This window comes from Cordyceps javanica, chromosome 1 (genome assembly GCF_051103115.1).
Source record: "Cordyceps javanica chromosome 1, complete sequence".
NCBI lineage: Eukaryota > Fungi > Ascomycota > Sordariomycetes > Hypocreales > Cordycipitaceae > Cordyceps > Cordyceps javanica.
This window is the reverse complement of record NC_139295.1, coordinates 1,194,651-1,217,745: the sequence shown is the minus strand read 5'-3', so window position 1 is coordinate 1,217,745 and position 23,095 is coordinate 1,194,651. Positions and strand designations below refer to the sequence as shown.

At 48.9% G+C, this 23,095-nt stretch overlaps 6 protein-coding genes across 6 annotated transcripts; 3 read left to right on the top strand and 3 right to left on the bottom strand.

Annotated features, from left to right (window-relative positions):
• Positions 1-109: 109 nt before the first annotated feature.
• On the bottom strand, positions 110-5,541 carry V2A60_000374 (uncharacterized protein; the record flags this gene model as incomplete). Its single annotated transcript, XM_083251745.1, has 5 exons — positions 110-468; positions 599-692; positions 738-1,538; positions 1,591-1,812; positions 4,762-5,541. 5 exons carry the CDS (start codon positions 5,539-5,541, stop codon positions 110-112), a joined length of 2,256 nt encoding a protein of 751 aa, XP_083107871.1.
• Positions 5,542-7,924: 2,383 nt separating this feature from the next.
• Positions 7,925-8,116, top strand: V2A60_000373 (uncharacterized protein; the record flags this gene model as incomplete). The annotated part of the gene is made up of 1 exon (XM_083251744.1): positions 7,925-8,116. One exon carries the CDS (start codon positions 7,925-7,927, stop codon positions 8,114-8,116), a length of 192 nt encoding a protein of 63 aa, XP_083107870.1.
• An 809-nt stretch (positions 8,117-8,925) lies between these two features.
• V2A60_000372 (uncharacterized protein) lies at positions 8,926-11,262 on the top strand (the record flags this gene model as incomplete). Its single annotated transcript, XM_083251743.1, has 1 exon — positions 8,926-11,262. One exon carries the CDS (start codon positions 8,926-8,928, stop codon positions 11,260-11,262), a length of 2,337 nt encoding a protein of 778 aa, XP_083107869.1.
• Positions 11,263-13,070: 1,808 nt separating this feature from the next.
• V2A60_000371 (class I SAM-dependent methyltransferase) lies at positions 13,071-13,725 on the bottom strand (the record flags this gene model as incomplete). Its single annotated transcript, XM_083251742.1, has 4 exons — positions 13,071-13,224; positions 13,276-13,332; positions 13,385-13,536; positions 13,594-13,725. 4 exons carry the CDS (start codon positions 13,723-13,725, stop codon positions 13,071-13,073), a joined length of 495 nt encoding a protein of 164 aa, XP_083107868.1.
• A 4,950-nt stretch (positions 13,726-18,675) lies between these two features.
• V2A60_000370 (uncharacterized protein) lies at positions 18,676-18,828 on the top strand (the record flags this gene model as incomplete). Its single annotated transcript, XM_083251741.1, has 1 exon — positions 18,676-18,828. The coding sequence occupies one exon, from the start codon at positions 18,676-18,678 to the stop codon at positions 18,826-18,828; it is 153 nt and encodes a 50-aa protein (XP_083107867.1).
• Positions 18,829-19,151: 323 nt separating this feature from the next.
• V2A60_000369 (uncharacterized protein) lies at positions 19,152-20,570 on the bottom strand (the record flags this gene model as incomplete). The annotated part of the gene is made up of 1 exon (XM_083251740.1): positions 19,152-20,570. One exon carries the CDS (start codon positions 20,568-20,570, stop codon positions 19,152-19,154), a length of 1,419 nt encoding a protein of 472 aa, XP_083107866.1.
• Positions 20,571-23,095: the final 2,525 nt, after the last annotated feature.

Sequence of the window (23,095 nt, the reverse complement as noted above, 5' to 3'; positions counted from 1 at the left end):
TTGCATTCATTGGAAAGACTGATAGCTGTTTCTCGAAATGGCGGACCAGCCGCTCGCCCAGCTTGTACATAATTGCCTACTCAAACTACTATAGCACTATGCACTGGGTCTACACGAATGAGGTGTTTCCCATCTCGCCTACCACACTTCTGTAGTGGGCATGTGTGCGCACTACGTGCACTTCCCGTCGTGAGTCGGCGGTACGTCCTCGAGTAGCCGAAGCCTCTCGCAGCTTGAGCGGGGGCGGTAGTAGTGTTGCTTGGGCTCTAACCCCGCTAGCTTCATCGTTGGCAGCCGCAACGCCAACGCTCACATCAGTAGCAATCGCAGACTCGCTCTTACTGCTGACAGTCTCGACTCCACCACGCCCATCTCGTGGCTGGTAATCGAACTCGACGTAGCGTGAGCGATGCGGCTGGAGTGATGCCAGCTCACTGATTTTACGCCGAAAATCGAGCGTGCCAGACACTGGCTAGAATTAGCAGATCGTCGTGAATTGGGAGAATTAGACACCCACCAGCAACCGCACATTTGCCAGGGTGGGAATTTGAATGATAGGTTATAAAGCTCTTTAACGTTAAATACCAACGTGCTTCACAAACCACGAATAGTGCTTTTTGTTCCTCATTCATTTCGCGAATTTCGGCGGCAAGTTGATTCGTCGGATCGAAAATCCATATTTTCAAAATGTTCTATACTCGTTAGACTGGTAGTTTGAACCCACGATGGGTACTGACCTTGGTCTCATCGATTGCGGCCAGCCGACTGAGCGCTCCTTGTATCCAGTGGATATCGGCAGAGCTTGTTAATACCCAGTACAGGTTGAGTCTGCTTGTTTTATCCCTATACAGAGTTTGCCGTTCAAATGGTTGGCTCCTCATCTGTCGCCGCATCGCCGAATCAGACGCATAGCGCTCGACGATAGCCATTACTTGCGGCATGGCGGCCGCGATGCCAGTACCCTGGGCTGCTAGGAGAACGGTACTAAAACGATGAAGCCCTATTTCTCGACCGTATGGTCCTTCCACAAGGAGCTCACAGTCATCCCGGCCGAGAGTTGGCATGTTGTGATCTTCGACTAAGAATGTCAGCTCCTTAGCGTAGAGCGAATTTCTAGCCCAGCCCTGCCCTGGTTTGTACGGCTTCCAGTCAAACAACACCATCGGCTCACCACGAAGACGCCGCAGCCCTGATCCTTTGAAGTGGAGATAGAAATACGCGCCCGGGTGCACCAGAACCGGACGTGACAATGGAACAGTTACGAGAGATGCGCTGTGCAGCGTTTGAATTGTGGCTATGCTTCTGAGCGAGCGATAGTGTCTGTGAGCAAAGCCTGCAGCCCACGCGAGCGCTGCGATAGTGAGTGGGAGCTTCGACGCGAGGGAGTCCGGCCATGGCCGGATTAGCCAAAGGTGGAAGATGAGAAAGATGATTACTGTGAGAACAAATATCATGTGGACTCCGGCGAAAACTGCCATGTGCAGCTTTCTAACCCAGAGCAATGAAGAGATAGCCAGGAGCAGTATAATGATAAAAGCCTAGACAGTGTTAGCGGCGAACAGCTATTGCACGAGGAAAGTGTGCACGTACGATGAGTCCGCATATTGCTTGAGCAGTCCTAGGCATCCCAGTCTTGAGAACAAGGCCTGAGTGAACGATAGCCTCCAGAAATGATATCCTAGCAAACCATTTGTGCGCAAAAAAATGTTGTTGGGATGACAGATTCAACGACTCGATGAGAATTCGCGTGCGCCCGCTGAGCAGCGAAGGGACAAGGTTGACGGTGCTGGCTACCGCAGAGCGTCTGCTCACCTGTGAGCTGCGATCAGCGGTACAGATAAAAAATGTATTGGCAAATATGTAGAGGCCCAGTAACGCGTAGCGACAAATGCGCTCGCTACCCAGGACGTGCAGAGCACGCGTTGGAAGGATGAGACCATTCCGTTGAATGTCTCCAGAGAGCAGAGGCAATGCATCTTCCAGGCAATGAAGCACTTGACGCAACAGCCACGGTGGCCATCGCAGAAAAATAACGATTAGAGCAACGGCGAAAAGGCAAATCACGGCAATGTCGGTTGTGTTGAGGACCATCTCGTGAATGTGTAGCTGTCCCTGAAGTGTAGATGTAGTCGGCATATCGTGATTGCTGTTATCATTCGGCTAGCGTAGTCTAGATCGATGTGTTTTATGTATTCTTAAAATGGTATCCTAGAGTTGGGTTTTCCCGCACGCACAAGATGTTATGCAGGTTATTTTAAGCCGACCAATCGGTACAGAACTCCGACAATGCCGCAACCGCCACAGTGCATTTGCAGGGGTTGGTGTTAGCCTAGCTAGCCTGCCTCTACTCGGGGACACTAACGCTACTCCGTAGAATGCTCAGAAACCCTGTTGCGGGGTGGGCGTCGGACCACGCCTCGCTGTAACCATCTACTCTGCTTCCGCTCGCAGTGTTGCTAGTATATTTGGACCCTACTCTATCAGTACGGACATACGGAGCTTGTAGGCACGACATTTCTAGCAGCATATTATCTTGGTGAGTGGCTTAATGAAAACCGTGTGCTGTGCGAGGGCTCAGTCTGCGAACTGTATCTCATTTGCCTGCCTAGTCTAAATGCCACAGATAATCATGCAACAGCTTCCTCATAATTCAATGGATGAAAACTCATCATCGCTGTCGTCGAAACCTTGCCATTGCGACGAGCGCTTCTCGCTCCTAGGTTGCCTTTGCAGAAACCCATGTATCATATTTATGTTGGGAGTCCGTGGCGCAGTTTCGTCTGCGATGATGTCACTACCAGGACGCAATTGGGCAGGCAGACTAGATCTCGAGGAAGTGGAAGCAGTGGCCGCCCGCAAGGACAGTTGTGGTTCTATGCTTTCGTGCGTGTTTTTGTCGGTTGGAGCGACAGGCCCCGCTTCGACAAGATGGTGCAAGGAAGAGCGAGGTACGGACAGCAAACTGTTCTCGCCATCCCAACTCACATCGCTGAACGGGGCTGAAGTATCGCTGCTAGGTCGAGGCATCAGAGATGGTTGAGGTGATATTTGGCTCATGACGCTAGAGCGACAAGGACTTGAATCTGAGCACTCCCGGATTGGAATGGTCGAACATGCTGATTTCCTACGTTCGCTTTGCTTCCGGCTACGGCGGATTCGCCATTTCCGTCGACGCTTTGAGCACTTGCCTCGTACCCGCCTTTGGCTCGACAAAGACCCGAAGGATGCATCACCTGGCTGACGCCATGAAATTGTTGACCTACCACGAGAACTCGTTGAAAACCGTGGATTTTCCAATGGCTCGTGTATAGAGGGTTCGCTCGATCGAGCAGACGCGATATGACGATCGGATATAGCCTGACGCCATTCTTCAACATTTGCAGCAGACTGAGTGGCGGCTAGCCCTGGCATTGGCCGTTGTTCCAACTCTTCCTCGTGCTGGGGAATGATCCAGTGATCTATATGTGCACTTTGATTTTGCACAGATTCTCCAGATATGAAAGCCGTACCATTGGTGTGCTGCCTCTGATGCTGGGGCCTTTCGGGATGCCATGCTTTACCATTGTCTCTGCCGCCATTGAGTGACAAAGACCGCACCACATTGGCGGTGGAAACATCAGTGTCCACATTGTTTCCAGACGCACGGATCATACCCTTTCGCGCACTACTTCCTGGCTCAAAGTTCTGGGCTTGTATGGTCTGGGTGACGTTGGTTGTGCTTCGCTCCTGCGCTGCATATTCCCGATTCGCCTGGACACCGACTCCATTCTCACAATTTAGTTCTGGATCATTTTGAATGTCCTGCATTGTCTCGTCACTGCCCGCTGCACTCAGACCTGTATGTACCGCCCGAGGGTGGGAGTCGCAGCAGTAAGTTCCAGTAGCTGCAGCGATTGGCTGTGATGTAGAGGAAAGTGGACAGATGGACAGTTGTTTTCTAGCTGTTTCGATGATGGTCTCTTGGAGGTATACCGGCGGACGTGAAGAATCAAGTTCGAAGTGAAACGGTTCGAAGAATGTTCTTACGAAGTCTCCTAATATGAAAGCTGTGGTCACGTAAGACGTTTGCGACAAACTCCTTATAGTTGGTAGAAATGCTTGCGTCTGCATAATGTGATATACTCCCTGGTATGGTTTGCCCCATCTGCGATATGGACGGATCAGTAGCTTGGCTTCATTGGTAGATGCTGTAGCGCGAGGCTGACGCCACTGTCCACTGGATTGAGCCATGGAGCCAACTGTAGCTGGATCAAACTCCAACGTATCGAAACCTAGCAATTTGGCTCTTTGATGGAAAGCAGCTATGCAGTAAAGGTTGATGGAGAGTAACATTTTCTCACCCTTTTCCACCTTCGGCTTTGCGTTTGCGAGGTACGGAAATAGGCGGAGAGCTGATAAAAGGAGCTGAACGTAGGAAATGGCAAACGAAGGTGGTCCGTGGGCAGGCTGGAAAACACCTTCAGTCGTCTCAACAAGAGGTGCCTTCGCCCTCCAGCAGCTCTGGAGCGTCGCAGCCAATGACATTTGTTTGGCTTTCGCCGTCGCCCGAAGACTTTTCGGAATGAGATAAGTCCAAAGTATTCCCGCTGCAACACCTAGATGTTCCATGTTCATATGCAAGGACCGGAGGCTGTGGATCAGACCAGTCTCCTTAAACACGCAGTGCTCCATGTCTTGCAACGGGGATGCATCGGAAACGCTGCTTGAATGTCGACGCTGTTGAAATAACGAAGCTATCCAAGCTTGATCCTCTGTGCTCACGGAAGGTGCCCGGCCCTCGAGCGCCGCAACGGTATCTTTGTCGAGCAAATCGAGCCTGCGTCCGTCTGTGATGCGCGACCATTGCTTGTGAATTTTATCCAACCCTGCGCAAAGTTCATCATCAAGGCGCTTATCAAATATTTTGAGAAAGTAACTCAGATGAAGAGATTCGATGACGCCATTCAGCGGGATCAGCCTATCGAGAGCCTCCATAACGGCTGGTCGTTTCTTGATGTAGAAGAACGCTTTTTGCTTGGTTATGCTGAGTCTCTCATGCCACTCGCAGAAGTTGACATGATCGCCACCGTAGCCTCTTAGCTTTGTGTATATTTCACCATCAGAGTTGGTAATCTCATGCTGGTACTGCTCCGTTCGGCATTTTACGATGTTAATGCTGTGCGAGTTGGTTGAGTGCAGCCTAATAGTCCAACAAGAAGACGGGTCAATTCTCTTCGCAGCGTCAACTCGGTGTCGCCCCTGTGTAAATGCGATCGTTTGTTGTTCCACAAGTGGGTACTCTTCCCGCGAATTGATGCCGCCAAGCTGCGATCGACTCAGCTTCAAGTCACAGAGAAGGCCTTCTTCCGCATTCTGCTCTATGTAGCCATCAATCCAGTGTCGCCGTTCGGCATGATTTACTGATGTCCTCCTGAAGAGTCTTTCCAGTTGATCTGTCTGCTTTTGGTTGTAAGGCTTCTCTCCGGTGCCCGGATTGAAAACCAAATTCGCAAGTGGTACTCGGATAATGCCAATAAATTTGATGTCGCCTTGGCTTTCCATGATGAAGAGGTTGTGCAGTCACCCAAGGACACATGCTGCTGATCGCGAAGATTAGAGACATACCAGATGACATGGCTCCCATAATCAAATATTCTAAACTGGTAAGTCAAATACGAGAACATCGATAGAATTAAGCGACAGCCGGGGGTTCATATTGCAATCATGTTCCTGAACTCCGAGATGCGGATAGGGCCACATCACTACACCAATTCCAGTATGTACTTGGCCAATAAGAGTATCGTCTATTTGTGGAGTTCGAGGTTGCCAATTGCACTGCCTTTAGTCTCGTGTTGCACGCGTCCTATTTCTTTACGCCCTCGATAGCTTATCGCACGCCTCCTGCTATCATACGAAAGCGTACTGCAGGCCTCCTGCAATCATGCGAAAGCGTACTGCACGCCTCTTACTTTCATACGAAAGCGTATCGCACGCCTCCTGCTATCATACAAAAGCGTACTGCACGCCTCTTACTTTCATACGAAAGCGTATCGCACGCCTCCTGCTATCATACGAAAGCGCATGAAGGTAGGAGGTGTGCAATACGCTGTAGTATAGAGGAGTGTTTAACAGTAGAGGGTGCACCTACCCCCAAGGAGGTTGCACCTACCCACCCAGGAGGCTGCACCTACCCCTAAGTGGGACCTTGACCAGCCTGTAAGTAAGGGGTTGCGCCCGCCTCTAAGAGAAGGTCGCACCTACCGTCAGGCAGCAGGTTGCATCTACCTCTGAAGAGAAGGTGCATACCTGCCTTCATACGAGGGCGTATAAAAGCAGGAGGCGTGCAGTACGCTTTCGTATGATTGCAGGAGGTGGGCGATACGCTTTCGTATGATTGCAGGAGGTGGGCGATACGCTTTCATATGAAAGTAGGAGGCGTGTAGTACGCTTTCGTATGATTGCAGGAGGCCTGCAGTACGCTTTCGTATGAAAGTAGGGGGCGTGTAGTACGCTTTCGTAGAATAGCAGGAGGCCTGCAGTACAAAGGCGTATTGGGGGCCTCACCTTCATAATGAAAGTGGGCGCCCTTTCAACGTCGTCGCATGAGAATAAGAGGTGTGCCTTAATAAGACGGAGTCCGGAGCCAGCCGCCGTTATCAAACGCCCAGGGGCGAAACTCTCATTCTCGCTTCCGTGGTAGAAAGCCGATTGGTTATTCTCCGAGTGCGCGCGGCACACACTACTGAGGTGACAGACAGGCGACAACCTCGAAAAAAATGTTCCAGCCTGTCTGATCAATGCTGTTCTGGTTGGCCTTGAAAAAGCGGAGCCCCGAAAACGCTGTGCCAGCGTGACGTCGAAAGATCCCTATTTCCGAAACTGTGATCTTAGAGTGGAAATCCCAATATTGACATATGGATGAGAGTAAAATCCAGAAGGAATTACAGATCTTGATTTCAGTTTACAGAATATCACTGCCAGGTCATTCTATCTATTGTCCCACGTGTCAAGAATAAATAAAATGTCACAGCAGTTTTATTTGCAGCAACACCGGCTACCTCGCTCAGCAACACCTCCCATAAGATATCATGTCTTCAAGCTCCTACGACGCTGTAAGCACCCAGCTTGGCCTACAGAATGTCAGGCCAGAGAATTTAGAACGGTACGATTTATATTTGTCAAGACGCGACTACTTGCTAATTGTATGGCCAGCTTTTTATGTCAAGGCCACGTGGTTTTCATCTTTGGTAGTTCTGGGGCTAAGGTAGACATGCACCTTGGACTTCTACAGGAAGTGTCGGCTCCGCTTAATCTGCTGGTCGCAAATCGGCACCCATCGAAGCATGTCGAGTTGAGAGACGTCGAAGAAGATGTCTTTTTGCGTTTCTGTCAATTTTCTTACACTGGCACATACAAAGGGTTCGACATGAGGGCAGACGAACAGCTTGTTAGGAAATGCGCCGAGCAGCCGAAAGCCCCTGGTTTGTTCGCCAATCTCAAGATCGGCCAGGAGTCATCAAGTCCAATATTTGGGCTGTCACGCTTTGGAGAGCATGCTCCCAAGTTACCTTATTCGCTTGCTTCTTTCCAGGCCGCTGCTATTGGTTGGGCCAGCCCCGACTCCTGGTGCGGCTTTTGCAAGCCGAATATAGAGGCTGTCCAAGTGCCCTGCAAACGCAAATTGTGCTCATGTGGTCTCAAAAGAGCTACTTATAATAAATTGGAAGCCATTTCCAGCTTTATTAGCAGCTATGCAAAAAAAATCGAATCTGTCCCACAAGTTCAGCAAGAGGGCCAGGTGGTGCGCTTTGGCTTGATAGGCCACGCAAGGGTCTGGGACTTTGCCCAACAATACGGTATTCCAGCATTGATGGAATTGGCCTGTAAAAATATCGCGCACGAGCTCACCTACTTGACCGTCTCGGCTCTTACATTTATGCCAATCATGACAAACCTCGTCCATCATGTGTATGGCCGCGACACGACGGACGGGCACGCGATACGTGAGCTCGTGGCCCAGTTCACGGCTTGCATAGCCGATGATGTCATTGCGTTCACGGGCTGGGCCGAACTCTTAAAGAAATTTCCAGCCTTTGCTAGAGACTACGCTCATCAAGTGACTCTTCGACTGGCCTGAGAAATGTATGTTGGGTAGTACGTTATGTCACGAATGAGAAGATTCCCAATCGATACTCCCTGAAGCCGTCATTGAGTACATTTTGGCCGCATCAACGGCGCAAGTTATATAGCCCGTATTTGACACGTATTTCAGTGTTTCTCTACCGCAATGGGATGCTGGCGGCATTATGCCTTGATCTTGCTCAGAATAGTAGACACGGCGACGCGTTTGCACGCCTCTTGGGAGCGTCGACCAAGTGTAGCTTGCAACACCAGATAGTCAACCTGTCACTCCGCAACTCAACCGCATTGGTAGCGATTACTTGTGAAGCTTTACTCGCAGCGTCATTTACAATTTGACTTATGCTTCAAATTAACACGCGGCGTGGCAATCGCTTTACGTTGGCCGATGCTCTGATTTTGAGCAGTGAACGGCTGTTTGGTGACGAATCTGATAGCGCCTTGGCGAGTGCGTCGAGCCCAGTGCGATCTGGACCGGCCCTCCCTCCGGTGAGGGCGGTCTGTTGAGCCAACCTCTTGCTAGAAAGGGTCCATGTCAGGTTGCGAAAAAACCCAACGCAAAAAGAGCAACAAAAAGACCAAAATCTCGGATCTGCTTTACGTACGCAGTTCGCAATGTCGTTTCCGGACTTTGGCGTGGCGTACACGCAAACCCAAGTGGCAAAAACAGCATGTTAGAAACAGCCTCTCAATTTCCGATGTCTATTTTTTCCCAACGCTTGTATAACTCAAATGCCTATATAAAATATCCGACAACTTAGCGAAGCACTACCGCTTTTTGGTTTCTTTCCATGCTCTACACAAACAATGGGTTTCATAGGTATTGTTGAAGTTCCTGTCGCTAACCTTCTCTTTTTTAAAGTGGATGAGCAACGACTGCATGACGATGTGGATCGGCGCCGCTTCGAAGAGCCTCTTCGAGATACGCACAGGCTTCCCACCGACATGAGGCATCTTATTGCAGGGTATGTCGACATCTCCGAAACAAACACGATTCTTCACGAAGCTGGCATCTCATTCTCAGAGATTGAACGGCAGAACAATAATGGCATGTACCCATTGATTGAAAATGCCATTGTGCGATATACGCATGGACAACATCTTATTGCAGCTGCCGTTGCTATCAATTCCACAGCACGAAGGGCCGTGAGGTTATATCAAACAACTATCGGGCGCCTTCCCTGGAAACCAGCTGTGCAGAGACGCACGGAGAAGTACCAACCTGAGGAACTACACACGGACGGTCATATTTACCTCAAACTCAAAATGTTTCAATATGAAGGATGGGACTATAATGAGTGGTACCAACGTCTAACAAGACCAAAGAGGATCGGCATGGAAGCAATTGACGAGAGAGTCGCCATATCCGTTGAATTAAACAAACTCACGGAGATGCCGGCTGTTCTTGATGCGCTTTACTTGAATGGTATCCAGAAGTCCTTTGTCCTGCGCTTAGACGAAGAACTTCTTGCTGGCATCAGGAACCTCCACTCGGAGTGGCTCAGACTTGCGCGCGGCAATCAGAACATCTTGACGCAAATGGACAAGAAAACGGTGAATGCATTGGCTGGGCGTGCTCCGCTCGTCTGTCACGAGGACCGCTTGGCAATTGATGTCATGTTCAGCTCGGGACAAGTTTTTCCAAGGGTGGACAATCCGGAAGAACGTGAGGCCTTGCGACTCCGCGTGCAGCAATCAAGCGGCCTCATACCGAGTCTGTTGTCACTGCAGTGTAATCTGCGGTTTTTGGGTATTGCAGCCAAGATCATATGGCAATATCTTATACCAAAAAGCCTAAGGCTGAAGGCGAAGCAGTCTAAGCTTTCACTGAGGGCCACATTGCGCGGATGCTGGACTTCAACTGTGCCTTATATCGAGATCCGCGAAGGAGAATTTGTATCCGCAACGGGGCCACCTAACTTTGACCTGGTCTATATACAATTATTTCTCGCAGCCATCCGTCAATTCCCGTATCTGAGCTGCTTCCAACCAAAGATGGAGAGAGGAGAAACAACCCAATTCACACACGATCCACATCACGTAGCCCTCTTTGTTCAGCGCGCCAAATTCCTTGGTATACATACGTCCACCATAGATGAGAACATCAAGGCTTTCACCCCCGACGAGAATTATGCGCCGCATTCACAGTTCCGAAATCTACTTGATGAGTCAGAAGTCCTCTCTCGGCTTGAAAATCGTTGGGGCAGGCCCTCGGCGAGCATCTACTGGAGAATCCGACAAGAAGGCTTCCTTCCTACTATAGCTGCCCACACGGCAGAGTCACGACTCAGTGCGATATTTGTACTGCGGAGCACATTGGCGTGCTGTTTCTACGTGCCGCCATTCGACATCGATTTCGCACAGGGTATTCACTCCCTCACTCCACGGCCAAAGCGGGCTCGCTACCGCCAACTGGAGACAATCAGGGAAGAGGACGAGCCCGATACAGCGGCTTTTTCCCGGCCAGGCAAGAGAATTAAGTTGGATGTTTCCATGCCGGTTGCTAAACCTCGGACAACTGCAAGAAGCTCATCCGGTATCTCTATGCCAGATGCCAGTCCTCTAGCAAGAAGCTCGTCCGACATTTCCATGCCAGACGCCAGTCCGCTGTGGGACGCAAAAAGCTCGTCCGACATTTCCATGCCAGATGCCAGTCCTCTAGCAAGAAGCTCATCCGATATCTCCATGCCAGATGCCAGTCCTCTAGCAAGAAGCTCGTCCGACATTTCCATGCCAGACGCAAGTCCTCTCTCTCCGGACCATCACAATACCGTGGCAATCACTCATCAGCTAAGTTTCAGCCGAGATACACTGCTGGCGCAGCCAGATTGGCGCCGGGAGAGGGGAATTTGCGGGGCTGATGATACTCTTCTCACAGCTACAATGCTTGAACACACTATGCCGTACTCGCAAAACGATCCACGCCGCGTGTCTGAGCGCCCAATTGCCACCATACCGCCGTCAATGAGCATCAGTGGCCTTCAGAGTATATCCTCACCACCCCAGCCCTCTTATATCCACAGCAACTCGTCTCCACGCAATACGCCCCGCAGCGCAATACCAATACAGTCGGAACATCGCTTCTCAAATTGGCAAGATTTTGCTAATAGCGATGACGAATATGATTCTATCGACTTCGACTAGCCTTGTGCAACACGCAACACGAAAGTGTGTGCTGAACCGCTGCGCTTTGGCAGTCAACGGCAACTTTCGCTAGTCTGACCCACCGGATCATACCCAGACACAGTTTGACGTACAAGGCAACCACTTCGCATTCATGTTATACATGAGCGAATTGGTCAACATGTTTTTTCTCCTAAGCCAATGCTCCAATTTTGCTCCACTAGGCCAGCACAACTAGGCAGGAAGCTCAAGATGTGGCCAATAACGTCAAGAGAGTGGCACAGAAGCAAGTCTGGCCACGAGCATGCCTACTGTTCAGATGCCTGGGGCAGTCTGGAGGCGGGGAACAACGAGTTTTCTAGCATCCAGGGGTTGAGCGCCCTCCGCAAGCTCCTTGAACTAGCCGTCTGACTTCGGAATTCGTCTTCTATACTTTCATCATTCTCTTATTTGACGAGATCTATGCGTGCCTATTTGCACGAGCAACAAGCTTCTACTCCTGGCGACTATAAAATGCTCAGATCATCTGTAGCAATCGTCAACGTTGAGGGTTCGCCAATTGTTTAATCACGAGTAGAATAAGAAGGTGGGGAAAAGTCGAACCATTTGCTATCGTCGGTTAGTTCAGTCGGCTACCAGCTATGTACACACAAAAGATCGATTCCTGGAGTCTGCACTCAACGTGTATGGGCTGGTACAGCCAATTTTCTCATCACACGCGTAATTCTGCATAGAAAGGTACACGCGAAGTCGTTCTCGGCGTCTTCTCACTGGGGTCTTGTGAACGGCTACAATATTGGTCAGCTACCCTTTGCGCGAACGAACGAGCTCTATCTTTAGCTGTGAAAAAGACAGTGCGCTGGCTACCCACCCAGTTAAACGGACCACTGGGGGGCGTGCCTCTTTATTTCCTTGAAAGACTGCATCGCCTCACATTACCATCTGCACATTCTTTACAGCTCATCTATTTACTCGTAAGATGAAAGTTCTATGTGGGGCCCATAGATTATTGAGACAGCGTCTCACATCGCACGGTGTATGTTGCTAAGACTACTTTACTGGGTGCGAAGAAGTATAATTTTGCTCGAAAAATGATAACCATTTGGCCCCAATTACGCGGGCATCTATTTCCCGTTCGAGTCCTATCCCCAAACAAAATACCCACATAGCAAATATATGTCTATAAAGAGGCTGCCTTTCAGCCTTTACTCCTGATCGCTCGTATCAGAAACCCATCATCAGCAACCTTTCAGCCATACTGCGGCTGTGGGCTTTTGAGCCGTCCAGACATGCCTGCCAATTTTTAACACCGGCTGTATCTGAAGACGCCGCCAGAGGCTTGACTTACATGTTGAAGTATGCATGAAGCTGTAAATTGCAGCTCTCTCGCTTGACCCGTGCCTGAAGTTTTTTAATTTCGCAAATGGTCATGCAGCATTTTTCCACCAAAGGGGCCAGACTCATCGCCTCTATGCCCTCGGTCAAGCAAAGATTGAACCAGTTGGCCACTAACCTCTCGCGCGTGTCATTGCACCACGGGCTAACACAACATCGAATTATCGTCTCCTCAAAACCCACGTAGCCCGCAGCCTCTAACATACGCTGCACCTTCCGACTCGAAACTCTAGCACTCCGCTGAAAATGGTCCATTCCCTCCAAAAACTTTTGCGACCACTCGAGCAAGGCAGAGCTCTCTGGAATATTGGCACTTTCCCATCGAGGCACCCAATCGATTTCAACTTGCTCGATAAAGCCCCCGGGTGCCGTGTGTCTATTAGAAATCCGGTCAAAGGTCTTGTTTCAGCACGATGGAATAGCCAGAAAAGAACTCACTCGAAAGCCTTTTGATACGTTGCCGGCCACGCATCGTTGTCGATGCTGCCTAACAGAAGCCTCATATGTACCAGATCACAATTCTTGAGAAGCGTTGTCCAATCGGTGTCTTCGATGTCGAATTGCAGAATAGTCAGATTGGGCGGGATGCTAGACTCTATTAGCATACCCAGCATGCAACTGTGCGGAATGTCGACCAACAAAGCTGGCTGAATCATATTGAGGTCAACTGCCATGACATGGGACTCTGGAAGGATACTGAAGCTTGAGTTAGCGATCCGAATAAGTATATGCAAAAGTTGATTCTTACTCCTCAGCCACTTGAATGGCCCAAATACCCGTTCCAGTCCCAAGATCCAAAACGCGTGTTGAGCTACCACGCCTTACGGGGCATGAGAAAGCCTGGTCGCAGCGCGCCAAAAGGAAGAATTTGTTCAGCATATCGAGCCGGTTCAGCTCTTCCTACACAGACTTGTTAAGGCCGTACGGCATATACTGGCGAGAAAATGTTGAGCGTACAGCATCGATGGGGAACTGGTATGAGTCTTTCCAGGCTCCATAATATCGGTCATGTTTCCAGTAGCCTTCTCCGAAGGCCACACCGGAGCTGCTGCGGAATCTGCACGGCAGCTGTTTGGATTGTGTTGGCATTCTGGGCCAGAATTTGCCTTGTTGGATGCCTTTTTTTTTCTTCGCAGGAGCGAGTTGGTGCGCTGCAAACGGCTACTGTCGATCGCCACCAACACAAGCCACTTGCGCTAGCTGTTAGGGTGGGGACAGGCGTCACTCGCAAGCCAGCCAATACACACTGGAATCAATGGGCAGAGAGCATGAATAGGAGGATAGCGCGCAGTTTTCGCCGTTAGCAAAGCCGTGGCAACTGAGCAGTGTAATGGGGTTTGATTGAAGTCATTTTGTATTGGACTTTCAAGCGCCGGGAAATTTCAAACTTGCGATTAAAGTAGATTTTCCACGAGCATAGGAAGTGTCAATTGATGTATGGAGCAAGTTGAACAGCAAAATACCATGGCTCTTGTCCCTCGCCACAACCTATTTTCCCTCATCGTGAGAAGTGTTTTCCTTTCTTCATGTAGTATCGGTACCGCGGCGATACCGATCCATGTTGTCTTCGTACACATCGTCGGTTGAGGCTTTGGAGCCGTCCTCGGCGTCTGCATCGCATTCGGAGCCTGCTGTTGAATCAGGCACAACAGTCATCTTCCGTGGCTCATCAGAATTCCATAACACTTTCAATGCCGCCGCCAATCTGCAATCCCACAGCAGACTGGCGATGTTTTTTAGTTCGACGTGACAGGGCGGATAGAGGCCGCAATGTGCACAAAGTACCGCAATCGTTGCGATAGCGACAATCGTCAGGCCATCTTTCTCATCGCACTTTGCCGAGGCAATCTGTTCCCCAGGGGTCTTCTCGAGCATTACTTTTAATGTATCTTCGTACTCGCCAGTTTCTTTCAGCGTTGAAATTTGTAGCCGTGGCCATATTGATGGCAGAAGCCCGCGTGTGGCCGTTGCAATTTCCGTCGAGAAAGAGCAGAAGTCTGTTGCATTTCTCACGATGTTCCATAGTTTTGCTATGCTTTCAGTGTCTTTTGCAGCAAGGTCGCTTGCTCGGTGTAAAGTGTCGGTTAAAGACTCGTCCATGGTTGGTATGTTTGAGGATCGGAGTAATAAGTAGAAGAATGAGCGCGGCATTGCGTTTATAATATAGTTTGTATCCACACCTTTACTAGAGACACCAATCACAACAGAGAAGCCGTTCCAAAGACTTTTGCCTCCAATTTCTCCGCGTCTCGAGATAAAAGCCGTTATCAGCAGGGTGATTCTCTTCTGGCGGGCCCTCTTCTCATCTACATTTGCAAACTTACACGGACGAGGCATCATCTTATCGTTGAGCCCGAAAGGCGATTCGCCCACTCCTGTGACATAGTTTCTCACATAACTCAGCCGCGGTTTCGACTTGCTCCCCATAGGAGCTGCCAACGTCGAGGACAGTTGTATCTTAGTACCGTGAATCTCAAGCTGGATCTTGCTGTAACCAGTTCCAGTAAAATCCGGTTTGGACCAATAAATATATATTTTGAAGCAGGTGCCGCACCCACCGATCCATTGATTGTTCTGTCAGTGAAATATTTCTCCGGTGTCAGAACAAAGTTACGGCGATACTTGTAGATGCCGCGCCTAGGGAATCCCATTCTGTTGTGACTGATCACGACTAAACCAATCATACTGATTAAGGAGAGAAGTAGACAGATGTGTGTATAAGATCGAGACAATGGATAAGCTGTTTAACAGCTGTTCTGAGAGCCAGCGAGAGGGAACATCTGTGGCCAGCCAAGCCTGGACTGGGGAACGTTATTTTCGGCGCCATAGCAAATGCTCGCGTTTTCTCGAACTGTTTCTTCGCAATTTCCTCATCGGTAGTATACTTGTTGGCCAGCGCAGCAGCGCTGGCATCGTTTTGGCCAGCTAGGGTTGATTGCTTAAGGGGGTTGGTAGGTGAACCATAGCCCAGAAGCGAGCAGATAAGGGAGATAGCGATATAGCACCTATGATATATATATCAGTAAATTTAATTGATAAAGCGGTTAGTATTATTCTGCGCAAGAGTAGCTTCCGGTCCCCACACTCTGTTCTCAAATCGGCAACATAGTAAAAAAGCATGCATGCATCACAAAACCTCCATAAACCGCCGAATCTTGATAAAAAACCATCGTAACTTGAGTAATAGAGAATTCCATTACTCAAGTTGAATTTTTAACTCATTTTTTATTTAATATCAGGACTTTGGTGGTGGTGAAGTTTTACTACAACGTATCTTGAGAGGAAGCTACTTTTGAGCAGAATAAAACCTACCCTCTATGTAGCCACTCTTTCTGCTTCTCCGCGATATTCTGATCCAGACTAGTATCAAGGAATTTGTTGATAATGCTATCGAGTTCGTTGTGGTTTTTTTCCATAGTGTTATCGTGTTTGTCGTTTCTTTTTTTCATCGCAGAAAACAGGATAGCATGCACCCTAAGAAAACCGTCGTCGCCATGAATCTAGGTAACTAGGCGTTTCCAAAATTCGGTCGAAAAGACTTGACATGCTATCCACAGCGCTCGGCAATGGGGCTATGACGCATAGTGACTTGTTGTAGTAGTATAGCTGTTGCAGAGTATCGGGATAAGCCAGAATACCGAGTTGGCAATAAGGCTCTCCAACCTCTGGCGAGTAGTCTGAAGCTTTTGTATACCAGTATCGGGAAATGCGAGTCCAACTTTCGCGATCCTTGATGTCATTCTCAATGTCGTTCTCAATGTTGTCGTCCTCAATCATCTCGCGACCCCGGATCTCGTTAATAGCTAAACGGTATCCGCCCAGATCCCCAAAGCATTTAGCCCAAGTGAAAGTAAATTGGGGAGCGACTTCGTAGTAAACCTTTATGGTGATATATGCAATGCGAATAAATCCGAGCATATGTTCCCGTGAAGCTGGCAGCCTTTTGTAGAGGAACTGGAGAAATGAATGAACACCGTGGTGATATATCCGCTCAGGTGTGTTATAACTATTAGGAAGATCACGTTGCTTCTCATTTGATGATGGTTGCCGGCAAACGAGAAAGAAATCGAGATGTTCGTATAATAGCGTCTGATGTAAAAGGGTCAACTTTTGATATTGCTCCATATTGAGCTCTCGATGTTCTGCGATCTTCGTATCTGGATAAGAAAATAGTTCAACACATTTGTTTTCGACTATCATTATCCCCTCATAAACCCCTTTTACCTCACCATCTAGCTGCTCCTGGGAGAGGCGTTTTGTGTCGGGCTGGCGTACGAATGTGAAACCAGGCATAGTAGACATGTCAGCAGGGTGCGCTTCGCAAGTGCACCCTGAGGGAGGGCGTTCGCCAGGCCCACCCCTGGGCTCATTTGCTAGCTGTTGTTCTCGCAGTGAAGCAGTTGGAGATGGCGGGCCGGGGATTAACGAGGAACAGTTTGACTGAACGTCTTCACTGTCCGAATTGATTTTTTTGCGACCAAGCAAAAACATGGGAGCCAGGTAAGACAACAAATGTATTCGATACGAACGAAAAGCATAGGGAAAATAAGCTCAGAATGAGATAGCTTCTTAACGTGGAGTGCCGTCAAAATAGATGAGATCTCGCCCAGGAACTCGAAAGTTGCCTTCGTTCTTATTCAAACTCTCGAAAGTTGCCTCATACCAAACCAAACCGTCAATATACGTCTTCAATTCAGTAAGAAAAACCTTGCAACTCGCTGCTGTCTTTTTTTCCTGTTAGTAGGCTTGTGGGTAGCTTCGGTGTCTGCCTGCATCTCGCTGACTTACAGTTAAATATATTTCTGACCTCTGCACAATGCCTGCTTTCAAGATAGCAGCCAGTGTTTCCACTTCTAAAGAGTCTTCATAGGGAATACTAGGAAGTAGAAGCCCAGCAAGAAATGCACAGACCATAAGTATGTGGATGGCCTTTTTAGCTTGCAAGCGTATTGCAAGTTCTATGCCTTCAAAGCAGGGTAACTTTGCTGCGGCTTGGAGCAAGTACTGGCACACTTGTATCGTATGTGCCATCTCTCTAAGTCTGAACTCAGGTACTGGAATTTCTTCAGGGGGCTTCTCTGCTAAGTGCACTTTCCCGATGGAAGGCATTTTGACACTCCGGCAAACACTCGCGAGAATGGCACTGTGCTCCCCTTTAGGCAGGACAGCCGCGGAACGTCCGACAAAGTAGGCATATTGGATGGTATTTGCTTTCATGGCGCTTTGTCGTCTGCCAGGGAGAGTCCCTTTGGAGAGGGATTTATCCTTTACTTATAAGCCGGCATTTACTGATCGAGCATCGACGACTCAGAGCCATGAACAACTATCCATGTAGCTCCAATAATACTACGTTCTGTCTTACAGAGCCCCAAATATTATGTGCCAGACAAGGTCGACGAGGGAGAGCCATCAATAACGTATTCAATATAGAAGAGGGTATCTACCCATACACAGTTAAATCGACTCCTTATGTTATTTAAATTTCTCTTTTATGTTATCTTTCATCTTTTGTTTTCGTTGATATCTATCATGTTCTCGGAGCTGGTTGGCTCTTGGCCTGTGACGGGCTGAGCCCGTGGTGGCTCGGCTTGCGCTCTCGCCGTCTGCCCCGGTCCGATGGCCCGTGGCTCCCGGCCCATTAAGCGAAATTAGCTCAGGCGAGTCAAGGAGCTCCTTGAGCTCCTTGAGCCCCCCTTTCTTATTTTGTTTCCTTTCTTCTTCAGCTTTTGGATACTCTTAGTAGTCGCTCAGTCAGTTGTCAATATACTCGGCTGAGTTACATGGCCTTTAGTACTGGGAACGATGTTATGAACGGAATTAATAGCTAGTGATGCATGGTGACGCCAAATTCGAACTATAAAAGAACGGGGTGGCCACTATGTAACACCGAAAGAACAAGATTTTCTAGCAAAGCATTATCAATCTTCTGATATTCACTAAAACCCAAAACTCAACGTACGAGGAGCCCTCTCTGTCCGTACGGCCTGACTCGCTAACGAATCGTATGAGCGATCAGCTACTGTACCTATTTCCACGAAAATGGCCGACTCGATCAGGATTCCTAGTGATGAAGAGCAGAAGCGCATGGAGGAAGCCGCAAAAGCAAGCAAGGAAAAGCGCGAGCAGGCTGAGAAGGAGCGTATTGAGAGGGAACGTCAGGCCGCTCTCCAGACGCTCACTGGTGGCAAGTAATTGTCGATGTCGATGTGCGTTAAGGAATGCGGCAGGCACGAAGGTGAAGGGATAGATAGTGACGAATACACTGCGTGATCGCTCGGATAATCTCCATGATAACTTTATTGATCGCTGGGGAAGACTTCCTCCTCCCCAACTCTTCCTAGTCCGTGACATGTGGTTTAGCCAGGAGGAAGGAGCAGAGATACGGCAAACCAGGGCTGTCGACCAACTCGGCAATCCACGGTGGGTTATTATCTGAGCGTAAATATAAGACGCGCGTTTATTGTTTCTATAGTAGAATTAAACCTCCAAAAAAACTAGACACCGTATATTAATAATCAAGGCCTGCCCGCTGATTTTCTGCTGACCCCAATACTGATCAAAGCATGCTCATACTCTGCGATCTTAGGCCCGACCTGCTGTACATACCTTTCCATCTCAACCCTTACCTCAGCCGGAAGTTCAGGCGTAATGCCGCCCGGATGAAGTTGGTAGACTATAGCCCAATACAGGGCGTCCGTATAGTTCAAGCGGTGAAGCCCAAAGTTAAGCCAGACCCTTTTGGTATCCCAAGAGTCACGCATCCTAGCGGACAGCGCCATTTGTTCGGAGGGCCCTAGCTTTTGTTCCTCACGTTCCATAGCGTCTAAAAATTGTTCGAGTATAGGTTCGTACTCTTGCAAAAACCAAGCAAAGTAGCCTGCGTCAAGAGCAGAACCTGGTAGTATTCTGAAAAGTGAAAGTGGCGGATCGCAAGCAAATTGTATTGGCATTGCGTTGGTGAACTCGAAGTCGAAGACACCAAGTATTTGTCCTGTTGTAGGTTCGACCGTCATATTACGCGGATCGAGATCTGGATTAAAGGCACGGAAGGTACTGAAGGTACATTGCGGAAAAAAACTAGAGGAGTTCGATAGCTGTGCAAAGTAGTATCGAGCTTGGAAACGCAGACGTGCAATATCCGCAGAGCTGAGGGTATCGTGACCTTCTGCCGCCTGCTTGGGCGGGTTGTTCAGGTTACGTGAGTTCCAGAGACATATTGACTGCTGATCCTGAACGAACTTGAGATAGTCTGAGGTGTTTGTGAACTTCTCAGTAGGCCAGTCGTTGGTCGGATAGTCGAGAACCTCATGAACGAGCTGGTGCATATCGACGGTGAGGGGGCGCTCCATGCTCCACTGTCCAGTCGTTTGGTCCTTAGTAACCGACCCAATGCCTTCGCACGGTACGCGAAAAATTTCAAGATAGAACGAAGCAATTTGTTGATAGATTGTCGATACTAGCTTCTTCGAAGGCGCTCTAGTCAGGAATTCGCGGAGGTTATCGCCCGATGCCCAGTCCATTAAGATATAAGGGAGCTGCAGAGGCGAAAGATGGCCTGGCTCTATGCCATAACTATGCACATAGGGGACCGGAATAGTTGTCTTTTCCTTCAAGAACATCATCCAAGAGGCTTCATTCGCAATTTTCTCCGCGGTGAGGGTTCCGGCTGAGTGACCAGGTTTAGGCATTTTAAGAGCGACGTCGCTGCCACCCGACCTAAAGCTAAAGCGGGCCACCATGTTATATGAGCCTTCGCGAATGCTTCCCGGCACAAATAACGCATGGCCACGATCCGCAATACGGGCGGTGACGAATTTTTCTAGAGTAGGTATATGTTCTTCCTCGAGGCCGTTACGCCAGTCCTTATACTGATCTCTACCTTGCGCGTAGAGCACAGCATCGCAAGAGACAGCAAGCAAGTTGGTTGTGTCCATGTCGACGAATCTAGACGACTGCAGGTGAGATGGGGGCGGTATGGCGGCTATGGTGACGTAAAGCTTTGATGGCGAATAGACGCGCGAGTGTGTTGAGGCAGGTAGAATTCATGGGCGCGGATGAAGGTCGGCGAGTAAGGTCCCAAGCGAGGCATTATGAGAAGGGGCTTTAGCTTTTATGTGCATCAGAGGGAGCGGCCTTGGTCCACACATCCGTCTTCTGATTCGCGCTCCGGCCATGTCAGTGGGCTGGCTGGCCGCCTAACAGCGACCACCCCAGCTCACCTCACCTAGGTGCCTGAGCAGTCTTGGTATAAGCACCGCCATCCGACAAAAAAGAGCCGCCAGCGCAAACTCGCCGCGCTCTCAACAACCCACCGTAAAGGCGAAATTGGTGGCTATGGTTTTAATTACGCTACGGTCTAAATAGTAGTCAATCAGATCAAGAATAGCGAAACCGCATCGTCTAGCTAAGCAAAGTCTTTCACAGTGGTCCCGAAATAACCCTAAAGGTTACTAATATAAAAGCTCAAACTAAAAGAGAATATTTGCTCAGTAATATTAATAAAATATATAATATTCAATTTGTCTATTGATCTAATATAATAACCGGAGCTCCTGGGCCACGCTTTGCGGCATCTTTGTGCCATAGTATAACTCCCATAAATCGTGAAGCACCGACATCCAGAATCCAACCCCGGTGCGAAGATACAAATCACATTCGACATCCTCTCTTTCGGCTATGCTGACATCAAGAGGCTCGCAGTCATGTCTGCATAGCTGATGAACAAGTTCCATCAATTCGAAATCCTCCGTTTCGGCTATGCTAGCACCAAGAGGCTCGTGGTCATGTCTGTATATCTGACCATCATGTGCCATTGGCTTCTGGTTATGACCAGCCGTATTTTGCAGTTTGACGGCGATTTGCTTTAACCTGGCAACCTCCCCGTGACCATTCTGTGCATGAATCGCATCGTTAAGACGTAACATTTGCACCGTGTGTTCTGCAACACCTTTGCGTTTTTCTTGTCGTTCATCGCCTTTGATCAACTCACATACTCCCTTATCCCAATGCTCTTCTCGTTTTTGAATGTCGGCAAATTCGAGACGACATTGAGGACAGAATATTAAAAACGGATGGAAATCTTTAAGATGATCCATCACGCTGTGCACCGACGTCAAATTATCATCAGGGCATTGATCGTATAAATCGGCATTCATGCTGAAGAGAGGGCAGCTTGGGTGAAAAAACCCATGCAGGGTGATCAATCCATCTTCGTCTCTTAGCTCTTCCAGTCGAGTCAACGGTGGAAGTCTATTGACCGGCGGGTGTACGTATTTTGCGGCTTTTACCAGGTCTCTGTTCATAGAAAGATATGACTGGAGAGCTCAGTAGTAATAGTAGCAGACGCAAAATCATATCTGGTGGGAACAGGCTAGAAGAACAGGGCGGAGGAGTCGTCTTTATACTCGTAAATTTTATAAGTGAGGCACAGACTAAGGCAGGGACAGTTGATCATCTCGTGTCCGTAAGGCAAGGCGATGTTGTAAGTACCCAAGTATGACCGCAGGCAAGAGAACTCTCAAGAGAAGCTCAAATGCCTCGAAATTGGCTGTGAGCTGAAAGCTTGCATGCTTGCCTCGCCAGAGGTCCTCAGTTATTTGAGTCAGCTTTACTCGCTGCCCATCCCACATCACCATTAGCCGAGATTTTTCAGTGCAAATTCAAGTGCATTTATATGCTCCTGATTCGTATCTGTTAGATTGAGAATGCCAAGGACTTCCAACTCCCTGCATGTTGTTAGAGTGCACCGCTGGGGCTGACAGATGAGCATACCGGCAAATGACCCGACGCCTCTGGTCAGATTCCAACGTTGGCGATACGGATATAAAATCCGCGCAAATGTTTTGAACCTCTTCTGTATGGGAAGTTTCGTTTTTTTGAGAAGCGTAAATGAATAGATATGCACGAGAAAGATATGTGTATTCGTCATGCTTCAACGTCGCGCTGAGAACTCGCGAGATTTACTCCTTGTCTCCATGCTTGGAATGTCTCCGCTTTCGTACGGGTAATGCTGTACTCCTTCGGAGGCAACTGCCCCAAGATATGGAACGTCATTGCCAGTGTTAACCGGTCCTCTTGTTGCAAAAGTGGAGAAGATTGTTCACTATTTATGTTAGCAGCCGTATTAGGGGTAGCTGGATTGTTATTACCAGAGCAGCCCGACCACTAGCCAAAGGGCAATTCGCACGTGAGGTCCTTCTGCGAACTCGTCTCGAAGCCAGCTGTATTCATCAGTAGGGTTGCCTATCAGAGTATTGCCGAGCAGTCCCGTTCCACTTACTGTCTTTTGATCTTCGCCCACACCGCATGAATGCGGCCACAGAGCCCTTGATAATGCTCCAGATATGCCTCAACTATGAGAACTTTTAAATGAGTATTCTCGTTCCAGTTTGGCCAGTCTTGTGGTAGTATCGGTAAAGATCGAGACATATGGTATTGAGATCCTCGGAAGAGAGACCCA